The sequence below is a fragment of the Chaetodon auriga genome, chromosome 21 (genome assembly GCF_051107435.1).
Source record: "Chaetodon auriga isolate fChaAug3 chromosome 21, fChaAug3.hap1, whole genome shotgun sequence".
NCBI lineage: Eukaryota > Metazoa > Chordata > Actinopteri > Chaetodontiformes > Chaetodontidae > Chaetodon > Chaetodon auriga.
The window spans coordinates 4728609-4750286 of NC_135094.1; the positions used below are offsets into that span (position 1 = coordinate 4728609).

A 21678-nucleotide genomic window follows, 5' to 3' on the forward strand; every position below is an offset into this window, starting at 1 on the left:
AGGGCTGCTGAGTGAGAAGAGTGAGGCCTGCTGGTTAGAAATGAATTTAGAAACTGAGAATGATATGAAAACAGGTGCACTTTAAGGCTAGAGCTAATTAGCAAATGTGAGCATTCTAACGGCGATACTGAGCACCACACCTGCATCAGTGTTTAGCTGTTAGCATGCTAATGTTAGCATTTGGCCTAATTTAGCCAGCTGCTTGTTAGTTTTCCCATTTCGGTTGAGCGGTTGAGTAAATAAAACTTTATTTATATAAGACTTTTTTAAGTGCACAGTTACAAAGTTCTTCTCACACACCAAAAAGTAAAATAAAAATGAAGGTGAAAATATAATTTAATATAAATAAAAGCACAATGAGAGACAAACCAGACAACGAAAACACTGAAAAAACAAAGAAAGCTCAGGATGGAGATGTATAAAAGGCTTGCCTATAAAAACGAGTTTTTAGAAGCTGCTTTAAACAGTCCAGACCTGAAAGATGGAGGAAGATGATTCCAGAGGGCTGGAGCTAAAACAGCAAAGAGACAATCACCTTTTTTTTGTAGTTTGAGCAGAGAAGTGGAATACAGGACGAGGAGATGTTCCCTCTTCTTCATTTCAGTCTTCACTTTCTGTCTTTTCCTCTTGTTGTAGCAACTCCAGTCCACATATTCACACATTTCGGAGGTGACGATGAAGTACAAATTCACTTTCCAGAATGCATTTGCTAAAATATTCCGTTTCTGAAAGCAACTTTGGATCCAAACTCCTTGCCAGTTGAAGCATTATAATTTAGTCGTTTCAGTCCTTCTAGCGCTAAAGCTAACAACCCATATGGCTGCAAAGGACTGACTGTCCACACCAAAACGCACAAATTAGGTGTCAAACCGCGGCGTGGCGGGGGACATTTGATGGTTATGGTGTTTTGTACACTCAACAGCGTGTGCGGTTTATTTTTGCCTCGCTGTGGTGCTCTCGCTATTGTCGAGAAGCCGGAGTGGATATTCCAGCTCTGTATGTTGAATCGCTCTTACATCTTGACCTTGGTTCACAAGGTTGTCGTGGCCCAGCCGGCTATCATCTCAATCACACGCTGATTTCTCCGCCGTGTACCTTGTGCTGCTGAATTAATAACGCCATCAGTGTTGAACAACTGCTGCTACCCTCCTGCTCTCACCTTCTGTCTCTCTCTGGTTTTCTCGCTCTCCCAGTTTTGCAAACAGAAAAGCGCACACGAGCGAGGACATTGATTTACATTCATTCCCTGGAGGCTTATAGCTCCGACCACGACCACTATATCCCCAATCCCAACAGTAACTAACCCTAACCCCTACCCCTATTTCTAACCTCAAGTCCAGATATCAGATTGTTGTTCTAGTTTTGACCCAAAAGTAAATAGTCAACCAATTGTGGGGACAAGCTGTTCTGAGATTGTTTGTCCTGAAATATCTCCATGTGAACAACCTTTCATCACCGCTAGATGGCACTAAATCCTGCACACTGGACCTTTAAGCTTTTGCTCCACTCACAAATTTGCCTCAAGGGGCTTTAAAATTTATGTAGCATTCAACACCCTCAATTTCTATAAGGGTTCCAGTCTGAAGCGTAAAGAAAACATCAGATCTGTGTGGAGCGACAGAAAGAAGAAGAGCTAACAGGCATTAACCCCGGCTCTTCATGTCATGCTTTGTTTCTGTGATTTACATCTCATTGTCTCTTGTCCTGCAATCTTTACCTGCAGCTGTCCATAACTTACAAAGATTAGACAAAGGCCATGTATCCTATCTATGCTGTGATAACAAGTCCTTTATCTGCAGAGTGCGTGGACGGCTACAGAAGGACAAACATTTCCCAGCACAAGAGTGTAATGTTTGCTCAACCTCTTGCACTTGTTTTGAATTACTTCAGTGAGCAGGAGCCGTGAAGTTCCCCTATTTTAGTTCATTCCTTCAGCCTGAGAAGGACGTGTGGCAGGTTGGATTGATGGGATTCATGTGAAACACTTTGGAAACTGAAACTCATTAATCAGCGTGTCATAAAAAAAGATTGATTTGGGCATCAGGCACATTGCTTCATTTACATACAACAATTTTAGGCCCCATTCTGTCCCATAATGAGTCGTCCTTTGTGTTAGCAATCATTTTCTACTAGAAACTGTCCATTTTATTCCACGTGGTGGAGGAAATGAAGCAGCCAGTGTTCAGCTGCTGAAAGTAAGTAAAGCAATGCAATGTGCAGTGGTAGAGTGGGTCATTTTTGTAATATTTGTTAAAATTTTCCTCACAGCAATCAATAATCGAAGGCACTGCCAAAAAACTGAAAAAAAATCTGGTATCTGTGGCTGTTGCACTCTTGTAATAAGTGCATCCAATCATTTCATTCGGCCCTAATTGAATGATTGGATGTCCTACCTCCCTGTCTGCCTGCCTGTGCACACTCTGCCTGTGCACTCATCACACACGACCCGATTCTTCTGCATGTTTTCTGAAATAAATTCGCAGCTTAGCGTGTAGTTTGATGTCCCTCTTCACTGGGACCTGACTGTTCAAATGTGATACGAGTAAGTGTTCCCTCCGCACTCATTCAACAAAAATGCTTACCCTGTCATCTGCAGGCCGGGGCGGGGACTGTAAGATAAAATTAGCGTCTCGGGAATCCCCCCCTCCTCACACACACACACACTTCTGAAATGTGGCATCGTAGTGGGGCGGGGGTTCCCTCCAGGGACCCACGTAAAGAGCAGTTTCACGCCAGGCCACGGCCCGCTCACCCCGCTGATCTCGTTCCACCAATTTGGCTGGAGAGAAAGGGCCTGAAGCATCCTTCTTAACGACGCTCCGTGCTATGTTCAGGAGCCTATAAATAGGGTAATTGCTAATTATCTACAGTGATCTCACCAAAGCTGTGATTATGCTTCAGAGCTGATAAGGGTGCTTGATAGGAGGGAAACAGAACAGTGCTGTGCGCCAGTAGATTTAAATTCACCCTTCAATTTGAGCAAATCCTTTTGTGAATTGTGCAGCATTGTAGTAAAGTAGCAGAGAAACCAGGACGCGGAGCACTACTCAAGACCAGGAAATAAAAAAGGCAATAAATGCGTGTTTTTTCTACTGTGGACAGAGAGATTAAGCAGGATGGACAGAGATCCTCAGCGTGGCAGATGGATGGCGCGTTACATCTTGGAAACAGTTTTCAAAAGTTTTCAGAGCTGGAGAAAGAAAAACAAACCCTTTTTTAAAATGTTTTTTTTAGCGGCGTGTGTTATGCCAACACAGTCTGGGTCAGAATACTTGAGTACACTTTGAATATTTTCTGTGTCATTGCCCACATTTCATCATTCAATATCCAAAAAATATTCAGTTTGGATTCAGTTTGTAAGTGCGCCTCTCTGCCGTCCAGGACAATTTTTGTGTTACAGAATTCGAATCCCACACTGGACACGAGTGAGATGCTCTGTGTCCTGTAGTTTTGTCTCCTTAGAGGGACAGGAGATGAAAACATCAAGGTTGAGGGCTGTTGGGTATAACGCAGTGGGACTAGAGATCACAGGACACTTCTGGTTTTAACTGTGGCCCCCGGCCCCTCGCAGCACAGCCTTCCCTTAGCCGCTGTCCCTCTAATTGGCTCTGTGGATAATGCTGGAACTCTGAATTTACATGGAAACACTTTGAAGACCGGAGTACACTCGCCCCCGAGCGCAGTCTTACAGCCGCTCTGCCCGGCCTTAGCAGCACACGGTAAACCAAGGCAGAAAGCAAACAGTCAGTCCACAGAGGACGGGAAAAAAGTGGGATGTAGAGGTAACATTTGTCTAGGGACCCATGAGATTGGATGTGAAATGAGTACAGTCGTGTGCTCACAGACGATCGAAAACAGACAGAGGAAGAGTGAGGGGCGCAGGCGAAAAGATTTAGTGATGCTAGCTTGGTTTGCGTACACAAAAGTAACCTGCCTTCACTTCAATTCAGGTCTGATGAAGCTGTTAGCGTAACCCCGCACTGAGCCGCTCCGCAGATAGAAAATCCAACAAATCAGTCAATTTTCCGCATGAATTTTCCTCCACGTATCGGGCTCCATGTCATGATGGACTTCCCTCAGCCACGTTCTCGGCTCCTCCTGGGAGATCCTGAGGCGTTTCCAGACCAGAGGGGATATATAATCCCTCCAGTGTGTTCTGGGACGGCCGAGAGGTCTCCTCCCAGTTGGACTTGCCTAGGAATACCTCCGCAGGGAGGCGTCCGGGACGATCAGATGCTCCAGACATCTCAGCTGGGTCCTTTGAGAGCTCTGGTCCAGGCTTATTGCTGATGTTGAAGCTGACCACTGAGTCCCCAAAGGGTGACTCCAGACAAACTCTTTTTGGCTGCTTGGATTTGTAATCAGGTTCTTCCGGTGCATACCCAGATCTCATGACCATGACCAATAGCACCCTGCCACAGGAAGCTATGTAATAAAGGGACAAAGGCAGCAAAATCAGCAAAAAGCCTCTTTTTCCAGGACTGTATTGTTGAATCCACAGTGCTTCACTCATGGTAATCACTAATTTTCTCCATCTTGCATTGGCAAAGATAACATCAATGGCCTGCGATGGGTCAGGCTGACAGTGAATTTGAGGAATATTGGATTCAAACATGTTATTAAAGACAACTGAGCTTCCTTAAATCACCGTCAAGCTGCAAATGAGGGATTTCAAGGAAGGCACAGTGACTGTTACTGTATACTGTTTGAGTTTAGCCGAGGGTCGTGTGGGGTGATGCTGTTTGTTGCTGGAGGCTGCTGAGAGGATGTCAGAAAACTTTGTGCACGCCTGATCCCTCTTTGTTAAGTGCTCATTGTCCTTTTTTTGGCGTGAGTGTGTGCAGGCCAGCCATTAGGAATTATGGACAAAGAGACAACATTTTCCAAATTTGGCCCCTCATATCAGCAGGTTGCAACAAGGGCAGTGCAGCATTGTTTTATCTTGTTGTAAATCTAGTTAGGAGAACGTGCTAATGCTAATTAAAGGTTAAGCTAGCTGATGTCTAATTAGCTTGTCTGCTAGCTTTGCCACATTCAGATTCACCTCACGCTTTCTTTTGGCCAGAAATTTTCCCATTGCCCCCCCCCCCCCCCCCCCCATCTATTTGCAGGACTGTCCAGTCAACATTAGTGTGCATTTAACGGTGTGAACATAGAATAAATATGTGCCTGACTGGCTCACTTTGACACTTACATAAGCTGCGAATGTGATTATGAAAGCAATATTCCAGCGGTGTCTGTTGTGAGTGCTAGTCTCAGCCTGATGGCCATGTTAAGCTCCCTCCAGGCCAGAGTGTTTATCTCACTGGTGTTTAGGCTTTGGTCTTTGGACTGCACCCAAAGCGAGGCCCCCGCTGTCCGGGCAGCCCTGCTCCGGCTAACTCCTGCTAGTTGACCTCGTTTAAAGGCCTGGCTGTGTTGTCTCGCTGTCCCTCTGAGCGCAGACCCACGGCTGTCCAGCTCTCTGCAGTGTCTCTGCGACTCCGTGTGTGTCTGACTTAGAGTAATGCACAGGCCTGAAATTGTGGTCTGAGCCAGATCCAGCGCCAATTTACTGAGCCCAGTCCCTGTCCAGCAGCTAGAAAGGCATGAACCCGGCCTGGAGCAAATATATTGATGTCAAAACTCATTCCTCTCTCTCTCTTTTGGTTTCCTCAGTCTCTTCTGCTCTCTCTCTCTCACAGCAGAGCTACATGCAAACACTCACATTTCATGCTTGCTGCGCCAACTTATGGACCAAATTACGAGGCAATAAATGATTAGTGAGCCAGATTTATAGTATACTCTTTATATTCTCGCTGACATTATTAGACTTAATCTACTTCATATTTCACTTTACTTTTATGGACTTAATACTGTAATTATTTTCCTCATGTTGTAATTACACCACTGCTGTACTCTTGATGTACAGCACCTATTGAGATTTGTCCTGTTTGGTAAACTTAACTAATGAATGGCGTCTTTTATGGTTATATCATAATATTTAGATTTTAGGCTCAAACCTGTGTTGAATCAAGCCCATTGGTTCCCATTTCATACATTTATTTGGCCAAATGTTTGTCCAAGGGGACTTCCAAACTCAAAAAAACAAAAACAAAAAACAAAGTTAAAACAGACCAAAGTGTGTTCGAGAGCTACTTGACTTTGGCCTCAAGGCTCTTATGTTTAGTACAAATTAAAGGAACATTCCAGCAATTTATCTCCCCATTAGGCTGGAGAATGTGCAGGAGACCAGTAAAAAAGCAGAGATAGCCGACTGTTAGTCCTCACAGTGAGTCAAACTCCAAAAGCTCTGCAGCCTACACGTCTCTAAATGCAACTTAGAGTCTCTTTGTCAGATGCTCCATGCCTGGTCAATGTCAGTGTGTCTCTGAGCCCAAGGCCAGGCGATACTGGTGATATCACCAAGGCTATTTCCCCAGACTTGACAAAAGCTCAGACTTTAAGTCCTAGTACTCTCTGAGAGGAATAATTTGATCTTAATGTGTAAAATCACGGAAAATGTGTGCAGGTGTACATGTGCGTTTATTTTATTTAAAGAATCTCATTAGGCTTGTCTTTGTTTTTTTAGCTCTTCCTCTGAAACAAACACCACCTTTCCCTGGTGCCTTCACACACATCCAGAGCTGGCAGTTTACAGCACCGACACAACTGTACTGTATGTGCAGAGTAAACTGCCCTCCAGCCAAGTCTTTTTCTTCTCACCTCCTTTCTGTGCATTCTGTAGTTCAATCTGTAATTACTGGATGATGAGCTTTCCTCTGGGTTTGTGTTGCACTCTGTAGGATCATTACAAATATCTACAGAGGCCTATTAGCGGTTGATTAGGCACGGTGCTGGACCGGAAGCGTGTGGGCTTATTTCAAAGAGAGGAAGAGTCCTCTGCAGGCCCTAATTAGCCAGCAGAATTCAGCTAGTTCCTGGTTTCCTGGTCAGGTGGAAGATGCCTGGCCTCTGCATCAATTAGTGCTACTCTTGGAGTTGGTTTTTATTCCCCTGCTTCATGTCACAGAAAGGTGATGGAGGAGAACAGCTGTGTTTGGTGTCAGGGGAAAGAATATGTAGAGTGCACATTCGTATGCTGAGTGCTGCAGTCTAATGCAATGATCTACAGTAGATTTGAAGCTACAGTGAATTTATAGTCTAAAGGTTTTTGAGGTTCTCGCTGTCTTGTTTGCACAAGTATTTGCAATGTATTTTGCTTAAAACAAGACATATTTTGCATGCTCTTCTCATTTTTGCATGCATAACACATAATTATGCCATCAGTAGAGTGCAGAACTCCACCCGATGTGTCTGAAATATATAATAGAAAGTTTATAGTGTTGCAATCAAGGAGATGTTTGGATTTCACAGAATTTGCATGGAGAATATGGCCAAAAGTATGTAGACATCTGCCATCCTGGCAGTTGAGGTGTTAAAGACCCTGGACGTGTAACAACAAGCTTCCTGATTCAAATCCAGCCGCGAATCTTTGCTCCATGTCATCTCTCCCCTCTCATTTCCTGTCATCTCTCCTCTGCCACCTTCAAATAAAGGCAAAAACAACCCAAAAATATTTCAAAATTGGCTCCCATTCAGCCACAAGAGCGCTAATGAGGTTAGACACTGATGTTGGGTGGTATGGCCTGGGGCCCGTTTCGCCAAATCTGCAACGTGCAAGCTGTGACTTGCAACGTGTGATAATTTCCTCTCACACTAATTTTGACACGTTTAACTAATCAAAAGAAACACAATGCATGAGCAAGCGAGAAGACTGTTAGGACTCTTAAATTTATCAGCAATTTGCAAATGACAGTCATGTGTGAAACGTGCATTGGCGCCATTTGCCATGTGCGTGGATGCAGCACTCGCACATCGCTGTTGTGGAACAGACCCCGGCTCACGGCCGTAGGTGCTGATGTCAGGGCTCTGTGCAGGCCAGTCAAAGTCTTACAGCTGGCTTTGTGCACGGGGGCGTTGCTATGTAGAACCGGGGAATTGATGTTCTCCAAACTCTTCCTGTTTTTCAGCAAAACTTGTTTATTTTTTGAGATTTTTTAAAACGATGATTTTACCTTTTCAGTCCCACAAATAAATAATAATGGAACAACCCTGAGTGAGAGTAAAATCACTCTCTCACAGCTCATGAACAAACGGTCTCTGACAGTGTGGGCTTTGAGTAGACGTTGCTCTATTTTAAAGGCTCGAAAGCCAAAAAGGTTGGGAGCCCCTGGTCTAAGATATCATTATATGTTATAGCATTAAAACCTCATCTAACTGGAACCAAGGATCTCACCCAAATCATGAAAAACAGACCAAAACTGGGGTGTCCATATACTTTTGGCAATATAGCATTCAGCCCTGCTTCCACTGGGTCACTGCTGAGACAGAGCTCTGGTTTGTGTTTATTGCTTCAGTCTTTATTTAAGAATTTAGATCGCTATTAAATTATGAATTGATCACAATGATAGAAACAGCACTGATGTAAGAAACTGCATTCAAGCCAGAGAGAGAGAGAGAGAGAGAGAGAGAGAGAGAGGGAGACTGAGTGTGTGTTGCGTCTATTTTTGATTCCTGCGGCCCTTTTATAAGTGCTCTGTCGCAGGCAAACCATGCTGGTCTGACAGCGTGACGCACTCCGATAAAAAAGCTCTTGCTTGCGGTCACACACATGTCACCGTGGCAATTAGCATGTCAGTGTGTGCGTGATTGACAGCTGCCACAGCTGGGATGTAAACAACAACAGCGGTGCTGGTGGGGGAAACCTGGGGGGTTGGAGACATACAGTACAAGCCTTAGGTGTCTCTCTTACATGTGACTGTCATAAAACATAAATGAGGTGGATCATATTTACTTGTTTCTGGACCACACAGGTAGAAAAGACTGACTGAACATCGTTCCTTTATTTCCTATTCTTATCTATTCAATTCTATTTAAAGGGCTCATGAATCTATTTCTTGCATCCGTGTCAGATCTTATCAGAAACAGCTGTTAGAGAGTCAAACACGTTCTCAATCATATAGACCTAATTAATCATCAGTTAAATCTGATGAGGTTTCTGCTCTCTCGTAGCGCAGTCGATGCCATCAGGCGTAATGGAGGGACCAATATGGCCACCTGAGTTGCTTTGCTATCAGCTAAACATCGTCACAAATAATTGATAGAATGTGTCATGCATATAGAAGTAGGTCCCTGCCTATGTGTACTCTATGTGAAATACTACAACAGTCACGTATATTTCAAAACAATGCAATCCTGTAGAGACCATGACAGTATATCATGTTGTAATAAGTTGCAATATGTTGCTAAATAAGTTTCATCTGACAATTATTTTCCCAATTTAATTGATCCTTTCAGACTATGACGGCAAAAAATTATGAAAAATGTCCATTCTCAGTGCCACATGTGACATCTTCAACTGTGTTGTCTGTCCAAAACTCAAACGTCTTTCAGTAGCTCACATACATGTCAGTGAAAAGCAGAAAATCCCCACTTTTTTAATACTGGAAGTGGCAGAACAGCATTTTTGCTTGAAAAAGGAAAGTAAGCTGCTAATTACTTTACTTTTAATTGACTGATCAAATAATTGTGTCATTTGTTAGCTTATTTAAAATCACTATTGAACATAAAGAATTGTAGACGGTAACATTTTGTCGAAGTGGGTCGTAAAGGTGCACTGTGTCCTTTTGTCTGTTGTGGAGTTTCATGCAGTTTACTCACTAAAAATCATGTTAAATGTATTTCCTCCTCTCAAAACGTTTGCACCCAAGTAAAAAAAAAAAAAAAAAACTTTCATTGTTTACATCAAAGTTTGCTAGCTTGCTAGGCTAATCTTTTTCTTGCATGCATTTTGCTCGTGCATTGCCACTTGCATTATACACCTGTTGAATAGTGTGACACCACTGGCAGGAAAGTGCATCTATAAACAAAATAGGGACCCAGTTATCAAAAAAAGAAAAAGAAAAAGAAAAAACAACAACAACAAAAAAAAACATGGGCACCTTTAAGTTAGCCTTTAAAAATATAACTTTCATAAAAAAACGTTTTTGTGAATGATTATAAACTCATCTTGGTCCAGAAATCTTCTTCAACCATGAAGTTATTTCAACATAACTTCGGGTGTCTCCTTAGGTCCTTGTCTTTGAGTGAAGACCTTTACAGATGTGGTTCAAAAACTCTGTTTTATGACCTCTTGATGTGAGTCCGGCTCCTAGCATGTGACTGATGGCAGGTAGCTGGGAGGCAGGCTGCACTGTCTGTTCAACATACTCCACATCCGAACCTCCGCATCAATCACCGCAGCAGGCAGGAGTGGGATGCACTGCCAGGGCTATTTCTGGCTCTCCCTGTCACACACACGAAAAATATGCACGCTCTCACACACACACACACACACACACACACACACACACGCACACCTGTCTCAGGCTGTTTCTTCCAGTGTCTCTGTGAGGTGGGCATATTAACAGTGGCAGGCGGTAGCTGCAGCACGCTCCACCTGTCCTGAGGAGACAACTGTTGGGAGATGAAATCAGTTACCTGACTCACGCTGCAGCACAGAGCTCATTTAAAGCTGCGCCAGACAGATTTTTATGAAGGGACTCACAACTCAGAAGCCTGAATCAAAACCAGAGGCTCCTGTACTTTGGTAACTGTTGTAATCCAGACTAAGCGCCGCTAACATACTTTGTTTTTTAAGTCTTTTATGATCCATCAGATTACCTTAAAGCTCTTCTCATTGTTCTCTGGAATGCTGCTTGGCCACACGATGCTAACTAGTTTTCAGCAGATTCCTGATGGTTGCCATGCTGGCTCGCTTTTCCCTTTTTAATCCATAGAGAAGTAGGATAATTTGATTAAAGCAGCATTAACAGACAGTTGCCTAGTTACCCATCCGCCAGACAGAGAGCAACATTAGCATTAATTTGAAGTCATGTTTCTGGCAACTTGCAAAATGTATGTCCAATATTCAATCTGAGTGAAATATCTCCCTCCACTATGCTCACCGGCTCTTCGCTAACTTATCTTTCTGCCGTTAGCTGCTGGTCAGCTTTTGCTGGAAACAACAAATAACGTTGCTGAGAGCGGTCAGAGAGAGTTAGACTAAAGTTATGGACCCTAAAGTCAAAACAGTGAGCTGAAAGATACTAAAGTGGAAACTGAGCTCTTTTACATTACACCATCATCTGCCGCATTGTTAGCATAAAATGAGTGAAAGGCCAGCTTTAAAGCGTCAGTTGAAAGTACAAACATGAACCAAAAATGTTGCCTCACTGCGAATAATAATGCCATGATGTGGTACTAAACTGGATATATCAAATATAAAGAACACTTTTTTCTATATGTGAGCAAATTTAAATAAGAAAAAGACAATTCGTGGCGTCTGAGACCTTGTGTTGGCCATTCAGAATCACAAGTAATGCAGAGCTACATGAGGATGGTGTACATTTCATATGCAAATATTTCCAGTCTTGTGGGTTTGATATACCGTTGAAGTCTAAATACGTAGTTCCAAAGTGTTGAACACGGGTTCACGATTTTAAGATCAAAAGGCCCCTTTTCAAGGCTGTCACCGGTGAAACGAGGAGCCGTCTTCAACAGATTAGCGTAGTGCCACTTTAAATGCTTTTCTCTCTCCAGCGAGATTTGTTTGAGGAACTTGTTCGCTGAATAGTAACCTGGTAATTACCTTGTGCTTTTGAGCCCCGGCCGGCCTCTCCAAGGCTTTGGCTGAGGGCCGACACTCTCCGACTGAAAAATGCGCTCAGACCTCACCAAAGACCTTGAGAGATAGCAGAAATAGCTGCCTCTTAAGACGTGCAGAGTCCAGTCCGCCACGAGGAGCATCACAGTGACTGATGCTTCATTTAGACGCCGCCGCTGGCCTCGCCTCTAGATCTCTCACAGTCAGGTCACGAACACTTCATCACGTGTCAAGTGTCAGCTGAAGCACCGTCGCTATTCTGGGCCCCTCGTCGTTTCTTGGGATTCATAAGTCATTATCATCTCTGCTTGGAGAAACATGTTCACGTCATGTGCAAATAAGACTGTAGTTTTAGGGAGAGAGCAAGAGCAGAAAAATTCGAGCTTTATGTCAATGACCCAAATATGTTCAGACAGATGAGAAGATGGATTTTCATTCCCAGAAGAAAGAGAATTAACGACTCTCCTTTAATCATGCAAATAAGTATGTTCTTAATTTAGATATTAATTATATCTTGTAATTTGGCAAACAGGACACAAAGTCTGGCGAGGACGCCCCCTGACGCCCTTCGTGTTTTTCTATCCCTCAGTCTGTTTCCTATCAGACTTTCAATCAAGTGGGAGAAGCTGCACTAATTTAATACCGAGTGGCGAGAAGGCACAGTTCGACGGAGAGAGGAATCTCACAACTTAAATAATTAGACCCTCGTCCCTCCCACAGGACATTTGATCCCACGTTCTGCTCACTGATTTCCAGCTGCAGGCTTTACTTTTGGTTCAGTATTGACACGTTTTAATTGCTTTTATAATGGTGTGTTATCAGTCTGCGTCAAAAGACAACGTGTTTTAAATTCCTGAATTTATTGTGAAGGACATTCAAGCTGACCCGCTGTCCTCTCTGTGTGTATTTGCTCCTCTTCGCAGTGTTTGCCCGTCCACGGTCATGGATTTGTCTTGGACAAGTACAAGTGCCACTGCAAGAAAGGATTCTACCATCCCAACAGAGTCGCTGTCAATGGATTCACAAGTAAGTCAGTTATCACCTGTTTCACTGACGGATGAGATATATTCTTTATTACTGTGTCGTAATAAGGACGAGGAGGTTTCATTGGTCACTTTTAAAGGTATCCCATCAGAATTTGTCAAATTTTGGCAACATGCTAACATGCTAGCAGAGAGCCCTTTTCATGTTATCTCTTCCAATTTAGTACAAATGCAACAGGTGAGCTCAATTTTTAGGCTCGACGCTGCTTCAAAGGTGCACATATGTTGGTTATCATGTCCATCAGTAAAAGAACTATATGTTCACCTTGTATGCTTCATTATCTTACTTTTATAACTACAGTAATGAAAGAGACACGTGTTACTGCCCTGCCTGGAAATTGAAGTAGCCCCAGTACCTGGGGAGGCTAATCAGGTTCAAGATGGGAAATATCTTCTTAATGGTGGTTACTTTTCCCAGTTTATTCTGTCTGCTCTGAGTTAATTAAAAAAGGCTTTTGCAGACGCTGAACCCCAGTGGTTTTCACCTGCCCTCCATCTCTCTCTCTGCCATACTTTCATTTTGATCCACTTTCCCTCCTGTCTCATCCCACTCAAACCTCATATAGCATGTTCCTCTGTGTCTGTCTCAATTTTACTGTGTCCCTTCTCTCACCCATTTACCTCCCTCCCTCCCGCCTCCACTCAACTTATTGCGCCCCTGTTTTACCCTAAAATATTTTCCCTTCATGCACAGAAAAACAAAAAAAGGCTCTGCAACTTCTTGACGTCTGTGCTGTCTGCTTCTGCCTGTTTGTGCTGTGTGCTGTACTGCGAGTGCACACAAACTCACGTGTTCACGTCTGCATGAAAGCTCGGTGTGCGTGTGTGTGTGTGTGTGTGTGTGTGTGTGTGTGTGTGTGTGTGTGTGCATGAGTCTGTGTGTCTTTGACAACACAATAATAGAGAGGAGAGGCAAGCCTGTTAGCGAGGCGTAGTGCTGCAGTCTGGCCTACCATGGGGCCAATAACAAGCCTGTTAATCCACAAGGGAACATCCTTGACACTCCTTTGCAGAGAAAGCCAGTGCAACTCACTTTCCTTTGTCTCCCAGTGATCTTCCACTGTGGATCTTGCATGTAAATATGTGGGAGAAGTTACCGTCGCCGTTGCTGTCAGTCAACTGTAGGAGAAACAAACCGACGAGAGTGAGCTGAAGGATATGACTCATTGCTATGGAGATAAGTAGTCCTTTGGAAGGGATCAATGATGTGCAGAGTCATAGCTTTGAAAAATAGGCCAGTTTCTTTTTAAAGGCAAAATCCCTGCAAATCTCTGAGACAATGGCTGTTTCCAATAAAGCCTCCATAAAAGCTCCACACAAGACCACCATTCGTTATCGGCCCAACCATATGGGCATCTCTCAGGGGATTTCTTGCAAAGCAATAGCTCCTTGTTGTTCCTCTGGGTTTGTTTGAGTGTTACCTTAGTTTACCCTGGGAGGGATTTTACCAGGGGGTGTTTTTTTTTTTTTTTTTTTTAGCATTCACTGTTGTCCAGCGTGACCAAACCCCTCCTCAACAGAGCAGCTCCTTTTGAAGCGGTTAGCGGTTTAGCGGCTAGTGTGTTCCTCAACCTCAGTGCTAATTCCTCAATACATTTACTTTCCCCACCCAGATCTAGTATCATATATTGTATTTTTATGGTTTCAGCCAACCTGCCCTGTCTTTGGACCCCCCCCCCCTCCCCATCATCTCTGTCCTTGTCAGGATAAAATGATTAAGTTCTGCTTTGTCCTCTGTGTACTTTCTTCCCCGACGAAGCCTCAGTTATCAGCCTTGTATGATATGCCAGCGACTGAACAAGGTGCAGCGGTGTTGACTTTTCATGTTCACACATATAGATCCATCTCCCTTGTGTTGACACAGTGTCGATGAATCCTTGTAAGGTCAGAGAGGGATAAGCATATATGTACTGAGGATGCTTCAGTCTGTCACAGAAGCACTTCATGTGTATTTTAGAATAAAGGCCTCGACAGATCAGTCACAAGGACACTTCAGAAACTGACAGTTAGCGACCACGACCTGCTTCTAACATCGAAACATGACGAACAAGTTTCAACTGTTTATTATAAAGCTAATTATTCAAGCAGTTTATTCATTACTTTTAGCGAACAATTTATCCAGTAGTCCTTAGCTAACAGTGTAAAAATATATAAATATATATATTTACATTTAGCAGCAGTTTCAACGGTTTCATTAATTTTAGATAACATTTCAACGGATTATCGATTACTTGTAGGTAACAATGTAATGTCATTAATCCTTCATAACAATTTCAACCTCACTTATCAGTTTTGGCATTGAGCTGTTTATTCATTTATGCTATTAATGTTACCCATTTATCCATTTTAACTAAAAACTCATAAATTATAAATTTATATAAATTCTAAAATATAAATTTTCCTAACTAGCTGAGCTACACTCCACAGTCTTTCCATATGTACCCCCTGATATTCAAGTACAGGTCCCTGGTTATCGCTGTCCTCGAGCACAGAAGTGATCATATCTGCAGAGTGTTGATAAGCTTATTGATCAGTGCCAGTGGCGGAGAGATTACTGGGTTGGTTGCTGAGATTTCTTGCCTTAAATATGAGAGATTAACTCCTTTATTTCTCTTTTTTTGTTTCTGACAGGGATGGGGAAAAAGGGAAAAGCTGCAGACAGCGGCCCCAATGCAGACGAGGGGTCATCCAGCGACTGCCTGCCGTGCCAGCAGGGCTGCGCCTTCTGCAAGGACGACACCCCCTGTGTGGCGCGAGAGGACGGCGCTCTTCGCATGGCCGTGCTCTCCTTCCAGTGCCTCTGCCTGTTGATCGTCTTCGTTAGCATGGTGCTCATCTACCACTTTCGCAGGAATAAGGTGCGCGTGATCATCGTTCATTAAGATCCTCAAGACACGATATGCTCACAGTTGGTAATTTCGGCTTGTCGGGAATTTGTTTCACCATTAAAAGTGAAAGTTTGAAATCTCTGCGGTGCATGAGAGAGAGCTACACAGATTCAGCTCACAATTACAACATCACATCAGCTACCTGTTTGATGTTTTCTGGCCTGTATGATCATCAAAGCCCTTCGGATCAATAAACCAGTGAATCCATATGTGGGTGGTCACAATAAAGCTTTGAAATCATTTCAAACAGCTCAGACACGAGGCTACAGATCAATTCGACATCAGCAACTTGGACCGCGACCAGTGTGCGTAAATGAGAGCACTGAAGCGAGCTTACTCTGATTTATACATCAGGCGGCTGACCGCTTCATCTTCCACACTTTGAGCGATGATATGTAGGCGTCAAACTTTCTAAGAATAAAATCCACATTGGTATTTAATTCACATCGTGTGTTTGTTGCATTTGGCAGTGAGAAACGCTCAGATTTGCACCTGGCTGACAAAGTCATCTCCATCTAATTTAATCACTTTAGTAAACAGTATATTTTCACATTACCTTGAAGGGTGATGGCATTTCCACTGCATCATCAAAAGGGGAAACTACTTCACAAGCACAAAACTTAATGCTCCGCGGGGAAAGCGAACATTCAGATTTAGCTCATGCACGAGTTATTCATAGCACTTCAGCAAAGTATTAAGTCTCTGTGGAGTCGGTGGTTTGGTTTGGTGCTACAGCATAAGGCTTTTTTTATCCAGATCACCACAGAGTTGTCAGATTATTGGAGTATTGTTGAGACAAGCTAGAACTGAGATTCTTGCCTTTTTCTACGGTCACACTTAAATGCTGAGTTCACAGGACCCAAAGTACCACGCTCAGACAACAGAGGCAGAAAACAGTTTAATGAATAACAAGCAACGACTGAGTTCAGGTGAGGCAGAGTTCCTCTGTGAGAGCAGGCAGGCAGGGCACGGATGAAACAGGTGTGGGCTGGGCACCTGAGCACAACAGGAAAAACAACCAATTAGGAGTAGAAAAAGGCAGGCAAGACAAGAATACTGCTTCAGGTCTGATCATTACCACGCAGGAAGACTATTTGTAACCCGGGTGCTTCTACTGAGTGAGCAGGTGAGTCCTGATTGATGAGCGCAGGTGTGCTCAAGAGGGCGGGCCACAACCGGCTGGCCACACCCTCCAGCAGCACAGACGCAGACTGGACAGACACTTAGTGCTCTCTCTTACTTTTTGTCTTCTCAGACATGTTAGCTGAATCATGAATATATTAATCTGTAAAACAGAATTGCTTCTATATAAGTAGCACTTTGAATGTGTCACATTTATCACTGCTGATCTCAATTTAAATGAAAGTCTGTGTAAACAAGTTCACTTTCCACCAAAGTAAACTTTTGATTTAACTTCCTCCGAGCCTCTAGTTTCTGCTGTCAATTAACTGTCTTAATTGAAGGCTTTGTTTTGAGCATTAGACATGCGAGGATAAACCTGAAGACTCGCCACGTTGGCGACAGGGGAGCTGCTCTGTCTCCCACACACCTGAAGACTCCGTCCTATCAGCCAGAGTCGAACAAAGGATCGCTCCCATTAATGAAGCAGATGAAACTTTTAGATACTCCAGGGCTTTGTCATAATTATGTAATCCTCATTTATGTAATCCCCGTTAATCTTCTCAAACTAAGTTTAAGAGCTTAGTTTCAAAGCTCTTTGCGATAACTTTGCGATAAATCAAAAGCAGTTCATTTTCATAAACAAATGGGTTCATTTGGGCTGCAGATTAATGTTTTTTTTATTTTAAACAAGATAAATATCACTGGTTTGGTCTACATAGCTGTGGTTGAAGTTTTTTTTTTAATGGGTGGCACAGTTGTCTCCTGCTCTCTGAAAGCTCCCTCCAGCATGATGTCAATTAGAGGATGATATGCTGTTAAATATCTTACACACAAAGTGCCTGAAATGGTGAACGTCTCTGTAAAAAGTCCCGAGGCGGCAGCTTTCAGGTTGTTCTGTTGGAGTTCAGCACTTTTCAATCCTCCTGGAATATTATGATACCCTGCTGTTTTAGAGTTGTTTAGCTCTCCTGCAATGTGAAGGACATTTCAAAGGTTCTATTGAAATTCAGAGATGTTGGACATTATAATTATGTTTATAATGACAATCCTGCAGAAACTCATCACCCGAGTCTGCAGGTCCCCTCAGCTTTATGGAGCATTTTAGCTTCTTTCAGCGTATTGGTTTCCAAAATGTTAGCAGCTGGCTGGTGAACATACAGCTGATTAGCTGCTGAGGAGCAGGTGGAGACCAAACCAGAGCTAAAAGAGGAGTGAATAATGGATTCACATTTACCAGATGGCCAAAAACACGATACCGAATGAATGCTAATGTTGCTCCACGTCTGCTGAACGCGTTATTCATAACAACTTCATAGGGAAATAGAATGCTAATGCTGTGTTTACAGCTTCGTGCGGTAGCCCTAAATGGCCAAAAATCTTTAATTAATGCAGGTTTAAGTGCATGATGCATAAAGGAGAAGTTTATTAATTGGTGCATCTTTCGTTTTTTGGCAGAGTATCAGAGCATCAGGACTAGTCCTACTGGAGGCCATCCTGTGTGGAGCTCTGCTTCTCTACTTTCCGGTAAGCCTGAGACACTTAATAGTCTCTGTGTGTGTGTGTGTGTGTGTGTGTGTGTGCGTGCGTGAGCAGGCTCGCATCCTTTCATGTGCTCTTTTCTTGACGCAGTCGCTGATAATCCTCATGCCGTGCTCCTTTGAGCTGAAAACAACAATCTTCTCATTGACTGAAGGCTGGCATTCGGTTTGACCTTCAGTTCACGCTGTCGCTCGTTCGTCTAAAACAGAATCAGAGCTCAGGAAGAAAGTTTCCGATCTGCGGCATCAGTACAGAGCAGGATCGTTTGCCTTGTCAGGTAGTACAAACCTCGGCGCATAAATCACACTGTTGTGATGTTTGTTTTTTCTTGACAGCTGCACGGAGCTGTGATAAGCAGGTTTTCACTGCCAAGGTGTCTGTGTGATATAGCTGCACAGACAAACACGCCGGGGCTTGTTGGTGACCCCCCGCTAACTGCACGCAGAGCTGGCCAATGAACCCAGCAGCCTGTCAACACTACCATCTGTTGACCAGCCACTCACGCTGCTTCGTACAGACTGCGCTCATTCAGACCTTCACACAGAATACACTCCATCAAATTTGATTTGACCTTAACCTTTTAAGACCTTGTATTCTTAATTCATGTTCTGGACATTTTTTGTAAAATCTGGGACTTATTTGTTCCAGTTTTTCCCTCAAACTGGTCACTTAAATGACACATGCTTTTATCACTTCTCAAGTCCATCATTGTGGAACAATTACTCGATTCATCGTGTGTCAGTTTCAAACATAAATGTCAAAATTTTTACTATTTTCTGATGTTTTATTAACAAAGCGATCGATTAATTAAGGAAATAACTGTCAAATTAACTGATAATGGAACTAATCACTGATGGCAGCCCTTGAATTGAATACAATGAATTTTGGACCTTATTTATGACACTGCTGTTGGCTTTAAAAGTTGGGAGACATCATATTTTTAAGGTTTTCGTTGTTGTCTCCTGTACTGTGCATTGGACCTGGATTATTTTTACAATATGGCGTTCTTTTCGAAAATGACCACAATGAGCGAGAAGACAGGAGTCTTATTGATCAGTACGTATATTACATGTTTATACTCATTTAAAGTTTTACATTATGATGGGTCCTGTAGGCAGAACAGCGGGTGGCAAAAGGTTAAAGTGTAAGCAAAGAAAGTGTCAAAGTATTGGTCAAAGCTGGTGGATGTCTCCTTACAGAGCAAACAATCAATGAAAACGGCGTTCTCGGTTCAGCTCGTGAAGAATAAATAACTCCTGGAAATGGTTCCTGTTTAGCTGAAGCTTTATGGTCCGACCGAGACTCTTTCTTCATTTGCTGCTCCGAGAAACTGGATGAATATACAGTTCAACAGACATTAAACATGTGTAGACAAGAAATTCAGTCACTGTTACTATAATCAACGAAACTTTATCCAGTTAATAGACGGTGACATTGTTTGCCAACTTCTGAAGCACCTCGTTAGTCTTGCAGATGACCAGCCTCTGTCCCACACCTGCATACCATTGATTTACATGAATCCACCGTTAAGTCTCCCTCTTGGGTGCTTGGGGCATTGCCTAATTGCAATTTACTTGCAATCATGTGGAGCTATATGCTTAGCCAAGCAATGCAGGGTAAATGTAATTAAAGCCAACTGATTTAGAGCCGGCTAATCAATGCAATTTGCTGCGACAAGATCCTGGAAAGTAATAATGTTTGAAATTTGCAGAGTGAAAGCAAGCTGGGACTCAGGTTTATTGGTTGGTGAATGAATGAATCGTGGACGATAATCCCGTTTCCAGCTGATGTAGTGATGGCAGCGAACGCTAAAAATAGATTTCTTGTGAAAAGCTCCTACAAAGGAAACTTAACTTTGTAGCTTACGCCATAAATTCTACCACCTTTCAGCGCTTGTACTGAAATTAGATTATTCTGTGCTGTTATGCTGACATGGTCACCGTGAACGCGACTTTGATAAAACGTCTCAGGCCGATCATGTGAAAACAGCATCTTTCCGCATGGCTCCGTGCAGCACGCTAGATTGATCTCCACCCTGATGCATTTCCATGTCTCCCCCCCTGCGAATCCCACATGAGCCGCGGCTGTGAGGGTGAGACGCATCACTCCCCATCTAAATATAGATTCAGAAATATTCCGCCGCCGCTGCTGCTTCTATTTTAAATAATTCCACTGTTATTAAGCAGCAGGAGATACATCTCATCCTTCTCCCATGGTATTCGGCATTGTGGTGTAATGCAATCCCCCCCCTCCTCCCGGGCGTGTCACATGCAATAACTTCAGCCCCCCTGCTTTGAAATGAAAGGGGAGGAACAGGGAGTGCAGGAGGAAAGAGGCAAAATTATGGCACAGCCAAAGCCGGCTATTTCCGTCTGGCTGTGGAAATGAGAGAGGGGGAGAGCGGACACGCATTTGTGATTCACAATGTGATCCCGGGATTAGCTTGCCAGCCCTGCGTTTGTCTCTTTGCAGCTTCTTATTGACGCTGCTGGGGAGGCTTAGATTGGAGTGAAGTGACAGAGTTTGGATGACGATCGCTGCTTGCTTTTTCAGAGGCCACCATCTCCTCCAGTCAAGCCAGCAATGCATTCAGACAGGAGTGAGGTGTCAGAGGCGCTGCGCGGTGGTGACACCCGGCCTCCTGGGCAGAACTTGGATAGGTGCTTTACAATATTAAGGAAAATGCAAGAAGTCCCTCCAGTAGAGAATAAGGAGCCTTGAAGCTCTTCTGGAGGCTCATGATGGCCCGACATCTCACTAGGACACCTTATGTTGTTTTTTCATTAATGTGTCGCCCCTTTGTATGACTGAAGCTTGAAGAGTATTTCTTATTGGGGGAGAGCACGTAGTTTTTCCTGTGTGTGCACGAACGGTTGAATTTTGCTTGTTCAGCTGTGGAAATTGACTTGGTAATTATCAGCTTTAGTCAAACTTTGGATGTACTTCCTTTCCTCTCTGTACTGCTGTCACAGTCTGTCTAAGGCCGATACAAAAATGTAAAAACCCTGTTACAAACCTGGCTAAGCGTGCAGGCGTTCAGGAATTCAGGTTCCTCCAGCAGAAATTAAGCTACATCAACCAGCTTTCTGTCAATCCCTCGTCCAGATTAAGGAAAGTTTCCATTTTAAATGATGTTTAAGAAATGAGGTTACTGCAGAAAGCTGACAATAACACTAACTGGAGGTAAACACACTGTATGAGACTCACTTTCCCTTTACTACTTCCTGTCCATCTGCGTGTGCACCAGTGCAGACTGACCCAGAGTCAGCACGAGTCCTCTCCGTGCATGTTCTCCCCTGTGAGACATGTCACGCCTCCTGCTCTGATGCTTGTGCATTCATAAATGTTAACTCATATGTAAAAGTGCTAATGTGCAAGTTTCTTTTTATAGTGTTGGCGA

General features: G+C 43.4%; 1 protein-coding gene across 2 annotated transcripts in view; it reads left to right on the forward strand.

The window, feature by feature from the left end:
* gpr158a (G protein-coupled receptor 158a) overlaps positions 1 to 21678 on the forward strand; it is a 59426-nt gene that overhangs the window by 15423 nt on the left and 22325 nt on the right. For both annotated transcript variants that reach the window (XM_076761402.1, XM_076761401.1), the window contains exons 3-5: positions 12610 to 12712; positions 15361 to 15587; positions 18195 to 18263. In XM_076761402.1, the coding sequence (XP_076617517.1) occupies positions 12610 to 12712; positions 15361 to 15587; positions 18195 to 18263 (399 nt within the window). The remainder of the gene's footprint in view (positions 1 to 12609; positions 12713 to 15360; positions 15588 to 18194; positions 18264 to 21678) is intronic.